At 40.7% G+C, this 12,272-nt stretch overlaps 2 protein-coding genes across 3 annotated transcripts; one reads left to right on the top strand and one right to left on the bottom strand.

The window, feature by feature from the left end:
• The first annotated feature begins 27 nt into the window (after window positions 1-27).
• LOC134881558 (uncharacterized) lies at window positions 28-4,930 on the top strand. Of its 2 annotated transcripts, none has more exons than XM_063909005.1 (15): window positions 28-121; window positions 627-802; window positions 955-1,093; window positions 1,371-1,490; window positions 1,667-1,786; window positions 1,909-2,011; window positions 2,162-2,285; window positions 2,387-2,634; window positions 2,722-3,019; window positions 3,093-3,490; window positions 3,580-3,855; window positions 3,946-4,122; window positions 4,253-4,357; window positions 4,435-4,526; window positions 4,646-4,930. In XM_063909005.1, the coding sequence occupies exons 1-15, from the start codon at window positions 60-62 to the stop codon at window positions 4,719-4,721; spliced, it is 2,514 nt and encodes an 837-aa protein (XP_063765075.1). In that variant the 5' UTR covers window positions 28-59; the 3' UTR covers window positions 4,722-4,930. The 2 variants fall into 2 exon arrangements, with proteins under 2 accessions (XP_063765075.1, XP_063765066.1); XM_063908996.1 differs by having other exon boundaries at window positions 3,568-3,855.
• Window positions 4,924-10,284, bottom strand: dnaja2b (DnaJ heat shock protein family (Hsp40) member A2b). The gene is made up of 9 exons (XM_063909017.1): window positions 10,092-10,284; window positions 8,810-8,869; window positions 8,170-8,396; window positions 7,991-8,071; window positions 7,748-7,881; window positions 7,432-7,628; window positions 7,123-7,267; window positions 6,702-6,829; window positions 4,924-6,591 (listed from the first exon to the last, which is right to left on the bottom strand). The coding sequence occupies exons 1-9, from the start codon at window positions 10,167-10,169 to the stop codon at window positions 6,403-6,405; spliced, it is 1,239 nt and encodes a 412-aa protein (XP_063765087.1). The 5' UTR covers window positions 10,170-10,284; the 3' UTR covers window positions 4,924-6,402.
• Between the last annotated feature and the right edge of the window lie 1,988 nt (window positions 10,285-12,272).

Genomic DNA, 12,272 nt, shown 5'->3' with positions numbered 1-12,272 from the left:
ATCCTTATGTGCAGAAATGCCTCCACCAAAGTACAGATCCGAACACTTTCAAAAAAGAGATGCATGGGAATGTGAGAGGTGTGCAGAGCCTGAGGAAGGCAGCCAGGCACTGCTGGGCCAGGTTAGCATCTCAATAAGAACTTTAAATGTTACCCAAACACTATGGTCAAGAAGCCTAATTTATGCTTAAGAGATGCTTTTAATTACTTACATATTTTATGACTTCTGTTGAAAATGGGAAGTGACCAATATGTAATAATTTTGCATACGCTAACATGTTGTAAAAGCATCACAAGCAGAACAAAGTCTGTAAACTGCTCAGTAATATCTGATACGCATATATCCACCTAAAGTCTTCCAAATCCTATGATCATGCAAAACTGGCCATCCTGGAACAAGTAAGGCTGATACAGAAAAGCCCTGAGTGTATTCATTTCCATTTCCTTTAAAAAGTCATATTGTATTATTTTAACAATTGCACACAATTTTATTTAAATGATAGGTGAATGTTTTTTATTTTTGTAACCACTCAACACAGCTACCAGTTTTATTTAATGTTAAAAGCTGCCATTTTAAGTTCTTGATTTCTATAACATGTTGATAATATGTGTTGGTGGTTTTCTTAGATTGGCATCAGAGGGTGTGCACAGTATATTGCCCTCTCCCTGGCAGGGCCAAAGCATTGGGGAATGGCATCAGGCCTGGGGTTGTCTCTCCCTGTCAGATGTCCTTCACTTGGTGGAAGTGAAGTATGATGTGGTGACCCACCTGCTTTATACAGAAATGCTGCAGGAGCACTACAGTAAGGAAATGTTTCTCTGACCTTTTGTCGCAGTATAACAGAGAGAACAATCTCTTTAAATCTAAGTATAAATTCCTCTTATCATGGATCCTGCTCCAGGTGCTTCACATTCCTGTGTTTTCTTTTTCTTATTATTTTTGGTGATACCACAGCTCTGAGTATCTGGGAGACCCTGCTGCCATGGCAACAACAAGAGGAAAGGGAGGGGTTGGGGGATTGTGCAGATGAGGCTTTGGTTTCAGGAGACATGCTTCGTTTGTCGGAGCTGCCAGGAGCATTCAGGATATACAGGTGAACACAACAATGATAGTTAATATTTGAATTATTATGACAGTAAAAATAATCAATCTGCAATCCAAAGGTTATTATATATAGAGAAAATAATGACAAAGTATCCAAAATGTTATAAATTGAAAACACAACAAACATCCAAACCTATATAGCAACATGTCTTGGTTCAACAACGGACCAAAAAAAACGATGTTCTTAACGTCAAATTAGAAATCCCCTTCTATGTTTCCTTAATGAGCATCAAACTTGAGCACAAAAAAAAATGACTCTCCTGCAGGGCCTGCCTGAAAAGCTCTCCTGAGTCCAGGGAACAGTCATGGTCTGCCGTGTCGCTCCTGTGTGAGTTACACACATTTCGTCAACAAGAAAAGGACTCACTAACAGCCCTGGGCCAGAGGTAAGTACTTGTTAAACAAATCAAGTGCAGATCACACAAACATGTCTAACACATAAAGAATATAAAATCATTTTGAACACATTAACACCAATTCAAGGAATTGTTTGTGAGATATATATGGCTGTAAATACATGCAGGTCCGCACTGAGTTTACTCATTAATCTCTTCTCTTCCAGGCTCGACAGGGAGAGCCTGAGACTGTTTTGTCTATTCATCAGTTTAGCAACTCTCAGAGCTCAGAGAGAAAAGATGTCCTACAGCGCCCTGCTGGCAGCTCGGCAGTCCTGGGAGACATGGTGAGCTATCAATTGCTCAAAGTGAACAGTGGAAGTGGAAATGACGCATTATCATCAGGTCTTGCTTTATGCACTTTCCACACTCAGATTTACTTGTATGGTAACTTTCTCACATATATCAGGCCACATGTAGAGAGTCCCTGCAGAGCAGAGCAGGCGGCCCTATGGCTACACAGTGAAGAGGAAGAGCAGAAGAAAGACTTTATCTCAGTGTCACCACAGCAGGTAATGTCAGATTTATTGTTCTGAGAAATGGGCAGCTTATCAGGTCATACAGTATCATTGCTCTAGTCATATTCTTCATGAATAGTGGCAGAAAGAAAACCACTCCAGTAGTTTTATGAGCATCAGAACATAACATTGGCCCTGTTACAGCGGGCAGTGCTGCAGTTGCTGGTGCTGACTCAGGAGCAGGAGAGAGAGCACCTGGTCCAGTTGGCACACAGGGTTTCCATGGAGGATTTGCAAGACCCAGTTTGCACAGTGCCTTTAAAGGAGGGTAAATCAATAATTCCTTCTATTTCTGTTGCATGCTTTTCAGATTCCTTTCTCTTGTATTCTCCTCATTTATTTCACTATTGTTTCCTGTTACTTCTGCAGAAAGTAACCCTGAAGCTGCTTTAAGAACTGGCTGTGTAAAAAGGCTGAGACAAATCTATACCGGCCTGCAGAGCACAAATGACACTCAGACCCCCTTAAAGCAAACAAAAAATCAGCCTCATATAAGCAGTCAAACAGCAGTTTGGTACAAACACCAGTTAGAGCATTGTTCACTGCTCCTCTTGATCCATCTGATGGAGCTGCAGGAGGTCCAAGCGACCACATTACTGCCAGCACTGGAGGGCGAGGTGAGTCAGACCACCACAGCATCCAATCCAAAGATTCCACAATCTTTAAATGAAGCAACTGTTAAAATAATTCTGTGTTTCTGTTAGAGTGCAGAGCGTCTCCAAGCTCTGCAAGATGAATATAAATCTGAACTTCAAGCACCGCTCTACACCAACTTTCTCCAACTGATATCAGGTGCCCCTCTTACTTCAATACTCACTACTGATCCAAACTCAAAAGAAAGTAGCAGCAATGAGCAAATTGCAGCTCAGTCCTGCATCAGTGGACAGGTTGATGCTCAAAACAGCAGCAATGTGCCAGATGAAGCCTCCAGCGTGGATTCAGTCAGTGACCTACAGGTGGTGCAGGCCACAGAATGTACTGACGAACAGGACATCTGTACAGGTACTGCAAACACAGGCATACACAGATCAGCAAAAACTCACAGTTGCAACTCCAACATGTTACTTTCCCCCAGGTTGTGGAGCAGTCATGGAGGATCTGCCCTACTTGGAGATCTTGAGTGTTTCCAATGCAACGAGCAATACTCATCAGAGTCACGCCGCAGACGGGGGAGCCCAGGAAGAAGATGTTTCCACCGCAACAAAGAGCCCCCAGAGTTATGAGAAACAGGGCTCACTGATTGCCTTTGCATGGAGCCAACCAGCAGAGGAGGACACCGACTATGAGGCAGCAGGGGCTGCAGGTGGAGAACAGGGCCAGGAAGTACGGTCAAGTGACACAAGCAGCACAGCTGAACACACACAGTGTGAGGAGACTTCTGCAGAGAGTGACAGAGAAGAGAAGAAACCCACTCAGCTCCACTCTGAATCCACAGATCAGTCTGCAGACCAGCAGGGCAGCACAGTAGAACAGGTACTCTCTAAGTGTGAAGATCATAAAACCTTGTGTGACGAACATTTGATTTTATTCTCATTTGAAATTTTCATTAGTTGACCTTGGAGGAAAGAGCAATCTCTTATCGACCAGAGGATGGAGATTTTGAATGTGACCCCCAAACAAAAGCTTTGGTAGAAGAGACCCTGCAGGCTTTAAACATCTTTGAACCTCCTGAGGTTGAGCAGCATGCTGGTGACTACTGCTCTGAACTGGAAAATGACGAGACCCCAAATGTGGACAGAGAAATGCTTGAGGTGGAAATGTGTGCCAATGAGCCGTGGGACCTGAGAGGGCCTGAACCCTCTCATGTGGAGTACCACGAATATAACTCACAAGTCACAGTAAGTCCGCTGTTTCATCTTTGGGCATCCAATGTTTACATCATCAACTTATTTTATAGTACCTTACATCTGCTGTTTCCTGTTGTAAAGGTTGACTGTAGCCCTGCAGGAGGCGAGGCAATGAGGGAATCCACAATGACGGAGAGAGAGAGAGCAAGAGAGCCAGTGTCGGCGATGGAGAGAGAAAGGACAATGCGCAACCTGGTGGACATGCAAAAAAAGGTGGAACAGAGGCAGCAAAGAGATAAAGAGAGACAACTACTGAGGGTGAGAGAAAGGTGTAGAATCAGAGTAGGGATTTAAGCACAACTTTACCCAATAAAGAGAGGTGGAGAGGGGCAATGAAAGGGTATTCAGATGTTGGTTGGAGACAAAGGTGACACTGTTTGTGTTTTAGGTTCAGGAGCATCTGTCCATCATCCAGAACAGAAAGGCAGAGGAAGACCTGCTTGGCTTGAAACACACCGACAGGCTAAGGCACCTCACACAAGATCTCCCACAGGTAAAATGCTGTTTATTAAGAGAATCTGAACAGTTTTGTACAAGTTATTTGTTATCAGCATTTGTATTGTTTTTTAGGAGGATAAGAATCAGCAGAAAACGGTTGTCAGAGAGCGACTGGAGCAGCTGAGAAGAGAGCGCTCCTACGTCATGCAGTCCAAACGAGACAGGTAAGGGACAGCCCTTTAAATTAAGGCAGATGCTATTATCTCCTGGGTGAGTAAGTTTAAACAAAACACAGTAGTAATGTTTACCAGCACCTCCTGTACTTCCTGTCCGTATCCTTTAGGAACACTGCAGGATTTAAGGAACTTCTGGGTCCAGTAGCTCTTCACAGCAGAGAAACAAATGATGGAGCAGACTGAGGAACTACAGCTACTTGAATTCATGTGTAATTAAACAAGGAGTTTTAGTTCATGATGTTGTCAACAATGTCTAACAAAAGTATGTTTTCTTTCAGTTTATCAGATCAAATTCTGATGTGTGCAAGTACAGTTCCTCAGATTTTGTTGCATTCTGCTATTAACACAAAATGAAAAATGTGTTGTTCATATTAAATAAGACATGTCAAATTTGAAGTGAATTGTTTATTATACAGTTAATTATCATTTTGACAAACATAAGCATCAACAGTAATGACCCCCCCTTTAGTTGTGTACATATCCCCGTGGTCTAAATTACATACACAATGAGTCCAACAGGTGCATGTTTGCAGTCTACAGAGGTTCCATCAACTCTTCTATATGTGAACATAACATTTATATTGGCACTGTAGGCCATTACTCACTTGTGTAAGAAATAATGTAACTAAACAACAGACACTGCTGTAGACTTTGAATGCACCTATGGACTGGGGCTGTTGCTATTTACAGGTATATGGGGTCTGGAATATTTTTAACATGTCAAAGGATGTAAGTTTGGCTAACAACACTACGATGGAGAGATATGTATATTACAGAGGTTTGGTGCGGGCCCAGTGGTTTTCCTGCCAGAGAGGAAGATCTCTCGGCCCTGGTGAGCAGAGGGAAATGTCTACATGGGAGAAATTCTCAGCAAATAAACATTCTGTTTTTTACCTCTTAAATTGACCCTATAGGTTCCACTCACACTGCAGTCCAATACAAAGCAGTACTACCTATCGCTCGAATATGCCAGAACATTCCACAGCAGCTCACACACACTGAGCCACTGCATTACACACACACATACATACAAAGTACATAAGTGTCTCCTCAAACCAAATGAACAGTACACAACTTAGGTTCCAGTTCTGTGGTCTCAGACACATTAACATTCAAACAAAACAAAGAAAAACAAGTTTGATTTCCAAAGAAAACCTAGCTGACAGGTGCTTTACTTAGGACTTTAATATTTTAGCAATGTGACAACTGGGGGACCTTCCCATTTTCAAAACATGACCGTTCACTTTAAAGGATGAGGTTCTCAGTAGGCTGTGCAGAGGACACACTTTTAGGGCTGTATTCAGGTCAGCTCTTATGGTAGCAGGGCACTTTGATAGCAGTCACACACTGATTTTTGAACAGGTGTGGTGATATTTCTCTGTAGTGTCCTGTCTGGACCCCGGATATACAAGTGCAAAATCTTCAGCAAGAAAGCAGCATGCGCTTGTGTGTGATAGACTAAACTACACCATATACAAGATAGTCAACAATATTTGCATTTTATACACTAGACTGGTGTTTCCCACACTGAAAGGTAAAAGCCTAGGATGAAAACAGGGCGGTCCCAGTCAAGTTCACTCAGCGAACATTCTTGCTGGAGGCTTTGACGAGCACTACTGTCCATAAACACAAAAATGGCCATCACATGTCCAGCAAATCTCTGACTTTATGGGCACCATGGAACTGACGAGGGAGGGTATACATGTAAATGTATTTGTGTACATCTCTTTCTCATGGAAATTATGAAAGGAGAGAAACCTGCATGTATGCGAGTCATGTCTTGGACGATGTTAGCAATGAGACTGGGGGGATGTTCATGTATTTATGCGTTAATGTGTGCGCACGTCTTTATTGATGAGTCTTTCTATTGGTGTGCACACTGCACCCCTGGGCCATGATGACCCCCTTCCTCATCAGAACTATCATTGTAGGCCTCTCTCCTGGCTCCACCTCCTGACCCTTGACTCTTGTCAAATTCTGTCAGGTCGACTTCCTCAGCATCTGCTGCAATAACAGGGTTCTCAGTGCGAGCAGGCAGCAAGCACTCAAGTTCCTGAAAGATTACAATCGAGTTTAATAAAAAGTGCATTATGACATCACAATCATTCAAGAATAATGAAGTTAAGATTGTGCAAATCAGGATGATTAATGATAGTCACTCACGTTCAGTTTTTCGGGGCTAATCCAGTTGTTTTCAGGGAATTGGACGTCAAACTTGACATAAAGGTCTCCCTTCTCAAACGGGTTTCTGTACTGAGGCATTCCCTCGCCTTTCACCATTCGAACAGAGGCTGCCCCAAAAACATGTGTAAAAAGGCATACAGGAGCAATAAGAACCTTTCCCTATTTTATGTTCAAGTCGTGTACTATACATCAAGAACTATGCTTTATACATGTACATCACTTTTGATCTTTGGCATCACATGAAGTGTTGAAATACCACTAGGTGGCCAAGAACATTTTTGAAAGATTAATAAAAATGACTTATTAGTTGGCTAACAGAGAGTGTAAATCTAGCTTTAATAAAAACATGAATGCAATTAAAGATATCAAATCAATTACAGTGGTATGAAGACATGTTTACCTGGCTCAATGACCTTGCCAGGTGGATATTTGACAAGCAACTGGCGTCCATCGAGGTGTGCAACAGTCATCTGGAAGCCACACAGAGCCTCAACCAGGCCAATACGCTGGACAATGTGAAGGTCGTTGCCATCACGGCGGAATTCCTGATTTAGGTTGAATTCAAAGGTTTGTTGTAAAGTGCCACATCTACATCTAATAAGTGTAAAAACATCCTTTCAATAAAAATGTATATCTTCTTATCTATGACAATAAATAAATACAACAAAGAAATGTATTATTTGAAACCACCTGTTTTTGGTTTTTTTACCTCATGTTCTTTCTCTTGCAGTACCAGGACGATATCTCCTGGTTCGATGTTTGGTGCTTGGTCAGCTTCCCCAGAGAATGTGATCTTCTGTCCATGCCTCATGCCTTTGTCCACATGCACCTCCAGGAGCTTGGTCTCCTTACTCACCTTATGACCCTCACACTTTCTGCAGCGGTCCTTCTCATTTATCACCTCACCTGCACAAGCAGACATACAGAGGTGGGGCAATTTCAGAGGGACGTTGTGCTGGTTTCTGTCAAATATCTGTGTATTTTTAAAGTATAGCAAGTGTGTGAGTGTTAACAGATATTCGTACCCTCTCCATTGCAGTCTGTGCAGACGGACTGCATCTGTTGGACCATCCCAGGGGCCAGCTGTCTAATCATGATTCTCATACCTCGTCCTCTGCATGCCACACACTTCTGCACGGCTCCTGCCTTACCCCCCTGACTAAAAAGGGAAACAGTAGCATTGTTAAAAGGAATGTCTGTAATTGCTAAGATTAAAACTGGTTTCCAATCATGTGATGATCAAATTGAAGCATTTAAAGCAAACTCACCCATTACAGGCACCACACAGAACATTCTTACTGAGCTGCAGTTTGGTGGTTTTTCCATTGTAGAGGTCTTCAAGAGAAACTCTGAGGGACAAAAAATGTATCAGATGTGTTCAACAACACAATATACTTGAAAAAAAAACATTGTAAGAACCCAAACTGTATTTATCTAACAGACTTACTTCAGAGGGTGTACCATGTCATCCCCTCTCCTCCTGCCTCCATTGCGTCCTCTGCCCTGTCCCCCCATGAACCCAAACAGTCCTCCGCCAAAAATGTGGGAGAAGATATCGTCCATGCCAGCCCCTCCGCCACCTCCTTCTCGTAGCCCCTGTTCTCCATAGCGATCATAAAGCTCCTTTTTTTCTGGGGTTGTCAGAACCTCATATGCAAAACTGATCTCTTTAAACTGGAAGACCAAAAATAAGAATCAATCAGAAGGGTTGACATAGATTAGGAGACAAACAAATCAGTAGATCACAGCAAAAAGCCAAAGTTTGGTTTTTGATGAGCCTCTCTGACAAAGTGAAAAGAAAACAAAAAAGACAGTGTCGTCTCTTGTGTCATGTTCTTGCAGAATGTGTCAAATAAAGTCATGGAGCAGTACGCATCAAACACAGATGCGCATTCACTAGGGAAATACCGTTTCATATTCTGTACTTTGATATACTTGTCTTAATACTCAAAGAGTAAGGCTGTGTGATCATAATAAACTAAGTTGACATCATTTCTACATCCCAATTGTTGAATAATTGAGCTTCTGGTGCTGTTGCCAACTATGATGGTGTTGCTGTTACAATGAAATGCTTTGGTGCATCCTACCTTGTCTCCAGCGTCGGGATTCTTGTCAGGGTGGTACTCTTTGGCCAATTTGCGGTAAGCCTGTAATAAACCAACATCAAAGTGAACAAATGTGTAGATACTTGCTGATCTATGTGCCAACTGTGTCAAATAGGAAACCACTTAATGTATTAAATATCCTTCTATAACCAAGGGCTTGACTGTGGGCCTGCTGTCAAAAACATCAGGACACTGGCAGGAGCATCGCTGCCTTTGACATCTCTGACACTCATACTATACTTCAAAATACTTGAACGCAAGGAAAACGAAACGACTTCGGAAGAGCTTATTTTGGGTTAACCTGATAAGGCATAACTGTCATGGTCTTCTGACAAATCGAGAATTCACTTACATAAATCTGAAAGCACTTCATGTTGACATAAAATCCTTTTCAAAGTAAATCACACTGTCCGTTGTCGGCAACCAACTTGTATGCTGATTTCTTTGGTAGAAAACATGTCTTCATGTTACATTAACATTAGTTGATGTGGTTGATTTGTCACAGAATATACGAGAAACAAACATCTGAATAAATGGCTGAAGTCATGTTAGCAAAGGCCTAAGGTTTATTGATTATAAACAACCCCTGATTGACTGATTTTTCAATTGACTCTGGGGTAAACAGAGACCTATGTCGTTAACGTTAGCTACCATCGAGTGACTTAAACGTTATCTAGTAACCACATCCATGTTCATCTATAAACGTTTACTCAAGCCAGGTTTAGCTTTAGTAACTCTTACACCAAATGGCGTGAACAAACCAGGGGGTTTCTTGTCTTGCATTTATTTCACATAGTTGTTTAGACGTTACTTAATTGAATTTCAGCGCGACTTGGTGAAGGCTATTTGCTGGAATGTATCAACTGACGTCAATAGCCGGCAGGCTATCACACTCGTGGTGACCAGTATATTCCTGTTTTCAGGCAGGCTAACAACAGCTTTTTGATTTAGGAATCCAACAGTAGAAACTACTAACATTGTAAACATTGCCGATATTTCAAAACCACCAATGGGTAGCTTTAATGGTGTTCAAAAACACCGTGCCATGAAGTACAGAATCCGTATCTAGCTAGCTTAGCCTACTTGCTAGGCTAGCAAACCCGCTAGCTGGTGCTAAAAAATCCTTAGCTAGCCTAAGCGTACAGTAACCTAGCTCACGTTCATTAGCTTGTTTATAGGCCACATTTAAATTGTAAGCTCTACTTTTATCTACACGGTTTTACTAAACCCATTTGCTTTTTATTTGAATTCGCAACGTACGTACCTTTTTTAGTTCATTTTCAGAGGCAGATGGAGAAACTCCGAGGATGTCGTATAGCTTAGTATCCACAACGTTCGCCATGATGCTAACCGGCTACACACACACAGAAAGACCTTCTGCGGAGGTTCAGCTGAGCGAGTCACCGGCTGGAGCGCTCAGGGGTTGCCAGATAATACGACATACACTCACATCCTTTCAGAAACAAATGCCACAAAACAGCAACCACATTATTTCAAAATTTGGACTAATGTAATTACGTCAAACGTATCCTTATAATGTTTTTGAATGAAATTGTGTTTTTCCATTTGGGCATGTATTAATATGAGTTATTTTAAACATTACTTTGTAGCCTACTTGTATGCTACTGTAGAATTATATTCCACTACAATTCAGATCAAGTATTATCACTTTTAAACCATTGCATTTTCAGGATTTTAGTTTCTAGTTAGTTGTGGATTTCTGAAATAATAGTTAAAAATATGAAGTTCTATATTTGCTATTTTTTTTCAATTCCCCTTACTGTATTTATGAAAGCACCATAATACACCAAAGCAAATTCCTTATATGTGTTAACCTACTTGGCAATAAACCTGAGTATTGTAAGACTACTTTACAGATGTAACATAACAATAACCCCTTTATCCAATACATTTATTGTAATGTGGTATTATGGATTCAAATAGAACTTTAAATGTTCACTTCGTCAGATACTGCTGATTAATACTATGTTAAAATGCCTGTAAATAGCTGTAGATTTACTTTTGGACTAAATGAATGCAGAAAAAACATCTGCTAACATACAATCCAATTTGTTAATTGACTTATAGAAATCGCATTTAATTCAAATAATGCAGAGGGTGTGTGTGGTAGAGATTTTTGGGACCATCTTTAAAGTAGGCTACACTTCGCACTTTGAAGTTTAACATGTGTGAGTTAAGCTTTTTAAGTATGTACCCAAATCTTGGATTTCTATCTGAAGAAGTGTAAAAATAGGTGCATTTAAAGGCCCACTCCATGGGGGCACCAAAATAAGGTCCAACTGATAGCTTGAGACATTTCCAGCATCCCAGGAGATTTTTCATTAGGAAATGATGGCATAATTATATCTGGTGTCAGCCAGACTTGCATCACAACATAAAGCCCCTGTTTCCGGCTTGTTACATTATGATTAGACGTTTCTATTTACCAATTAGAATAGCAACATAACGTAAGGGGAAAAGAAGTCACTACCTTTTTTTTTTTTTTAAATACTTAAATAATACATATCACAGCTGTCATCAGGAGATACTTTTATTAAAAGTGTACATACTTATCGGTTTGTAAAATATGTATTTGTTTTTAATTGAGCTACCACAGAGTATAGGTTCAGCATTTCAAATGTGATACACTTAAATCAACAGAAATATTAAAGTATGTTACTGCTTGCATGTATAACATACATTATTATGATACCATATTTTATAAATAGCCTTTAACTCTCACAGGGCCATTCTGCTTAAAGAAAACGTTTCCTGATTATATTTAAATTGCATTACTCTTATTTCAACATTGTGGGATTGCTTCTTTTTTTTAATAAGTAAATGATCTGCACAGCCTACTTTCATCACTGACCTACAAAGAGTACCTGGACTCTCAGGGATTATCTCTTCAGTAAATATATGCTGTATTTTTCAATAAGTGTGATTATCAGAGCAGTGCAGCTGCAGATGCACATATGGTACTATAATTAATGTGAACACCTGTAACCTGAAACAGGGGCAAAGGGGGAGGGGGGGGGGGGGGCAGAGTCATGGGGTCCCCAGTACACCAGGTGATGAACACCAGTTTAAAATATCCTTTTCCTATGGCTTTTACCTAATCCTTGAGTAGGTTGCAATGTGTTTTACTTACTGATTTTGTTCATGTTGCAAATAATTTCTAAATGTTCAAGGTTGAGATTGGTCCCTGGGCTTTGGGACAGTCCATAAACACTTGACAGACTGGCAGAAAGTTCTTGTGAAGTAAAAATATGTTATTGCATATTCTCTACCACAATTAAAAAATTAAAGGTATTTTACTTTAATTTTTACTTGGATATTTTCATGTTAATATTTTGTTTGAGAATTATGCATCTGAATATTTTACTGCAGTATCACAATTTCCTGACATCACTATTTCAGGGTGCAATAAATAAACCCAGAGTTG

Source organism: Eleginops maclovinus, chromosome 2 (assembly GCF_036324505.1).
Source record: "Eleginops maclovinus isolate JMC-PN-2008 ecotype Puerto Natales chromosome 2, JC_Emac_rtc_rv5, whole genome shotgun sequence".
Taxonomy (NCBI): Eukaryota; Metazoa; Chordata; class Actinopteri; order Perciformes; family Eleginopidae; genus Eleginops; species Eleginops maclovinus.
This window is presented reverse-complemented; position numbering and strand designations above follow the sequence as displayed.

Bases quoted from the DNA above. Each gene is read 5' to 3' on its own strand.
- LOC134881558 (XM_063908996.1), top strand. From the start codon at position 60: ATGCATGGGAATGTGAGAGGTGTGCAGAGCCTGAGGAAGGCAGCCAGG. The intron at 2,286-2,386 runs GTAAATCAATAA...TTACTTCTGCAG, and splicing joins CACAGTGCCTTTAAAGGAGG to AAAGTAACCCTGAAGCTGCT. The intron at 2,635-2,721 runs GTGAGTCAGACC...TGTTTCTGTTAG, and splicing joins TGCCAGCACTGGAGGGCGAG to AGTGCAGAGCGTCTCCAAGC.
- dnaja2b (XM_063909017.1), bottom strand. From the start codon at position 10,169: ATGGCGAACGTTGTGGATACTAAGCTATACGACATCCTCGGAGTTTCT. The intron at 8,870-10,091 runs GTACGTACGTTG...GGTTTATTACAG, and splicing joins CTGAAAATGAACTAAAAAAG to GCTTACCGCAAATTGGCCAA. The intron at 7,882-7,990 runs GTGAGTTTGCTT...TTCCCTTTTTAG, and splicing joins CTGTGTGGTGCCTGTAATGG to TCAGGGGGGTAAGGCAGGAG.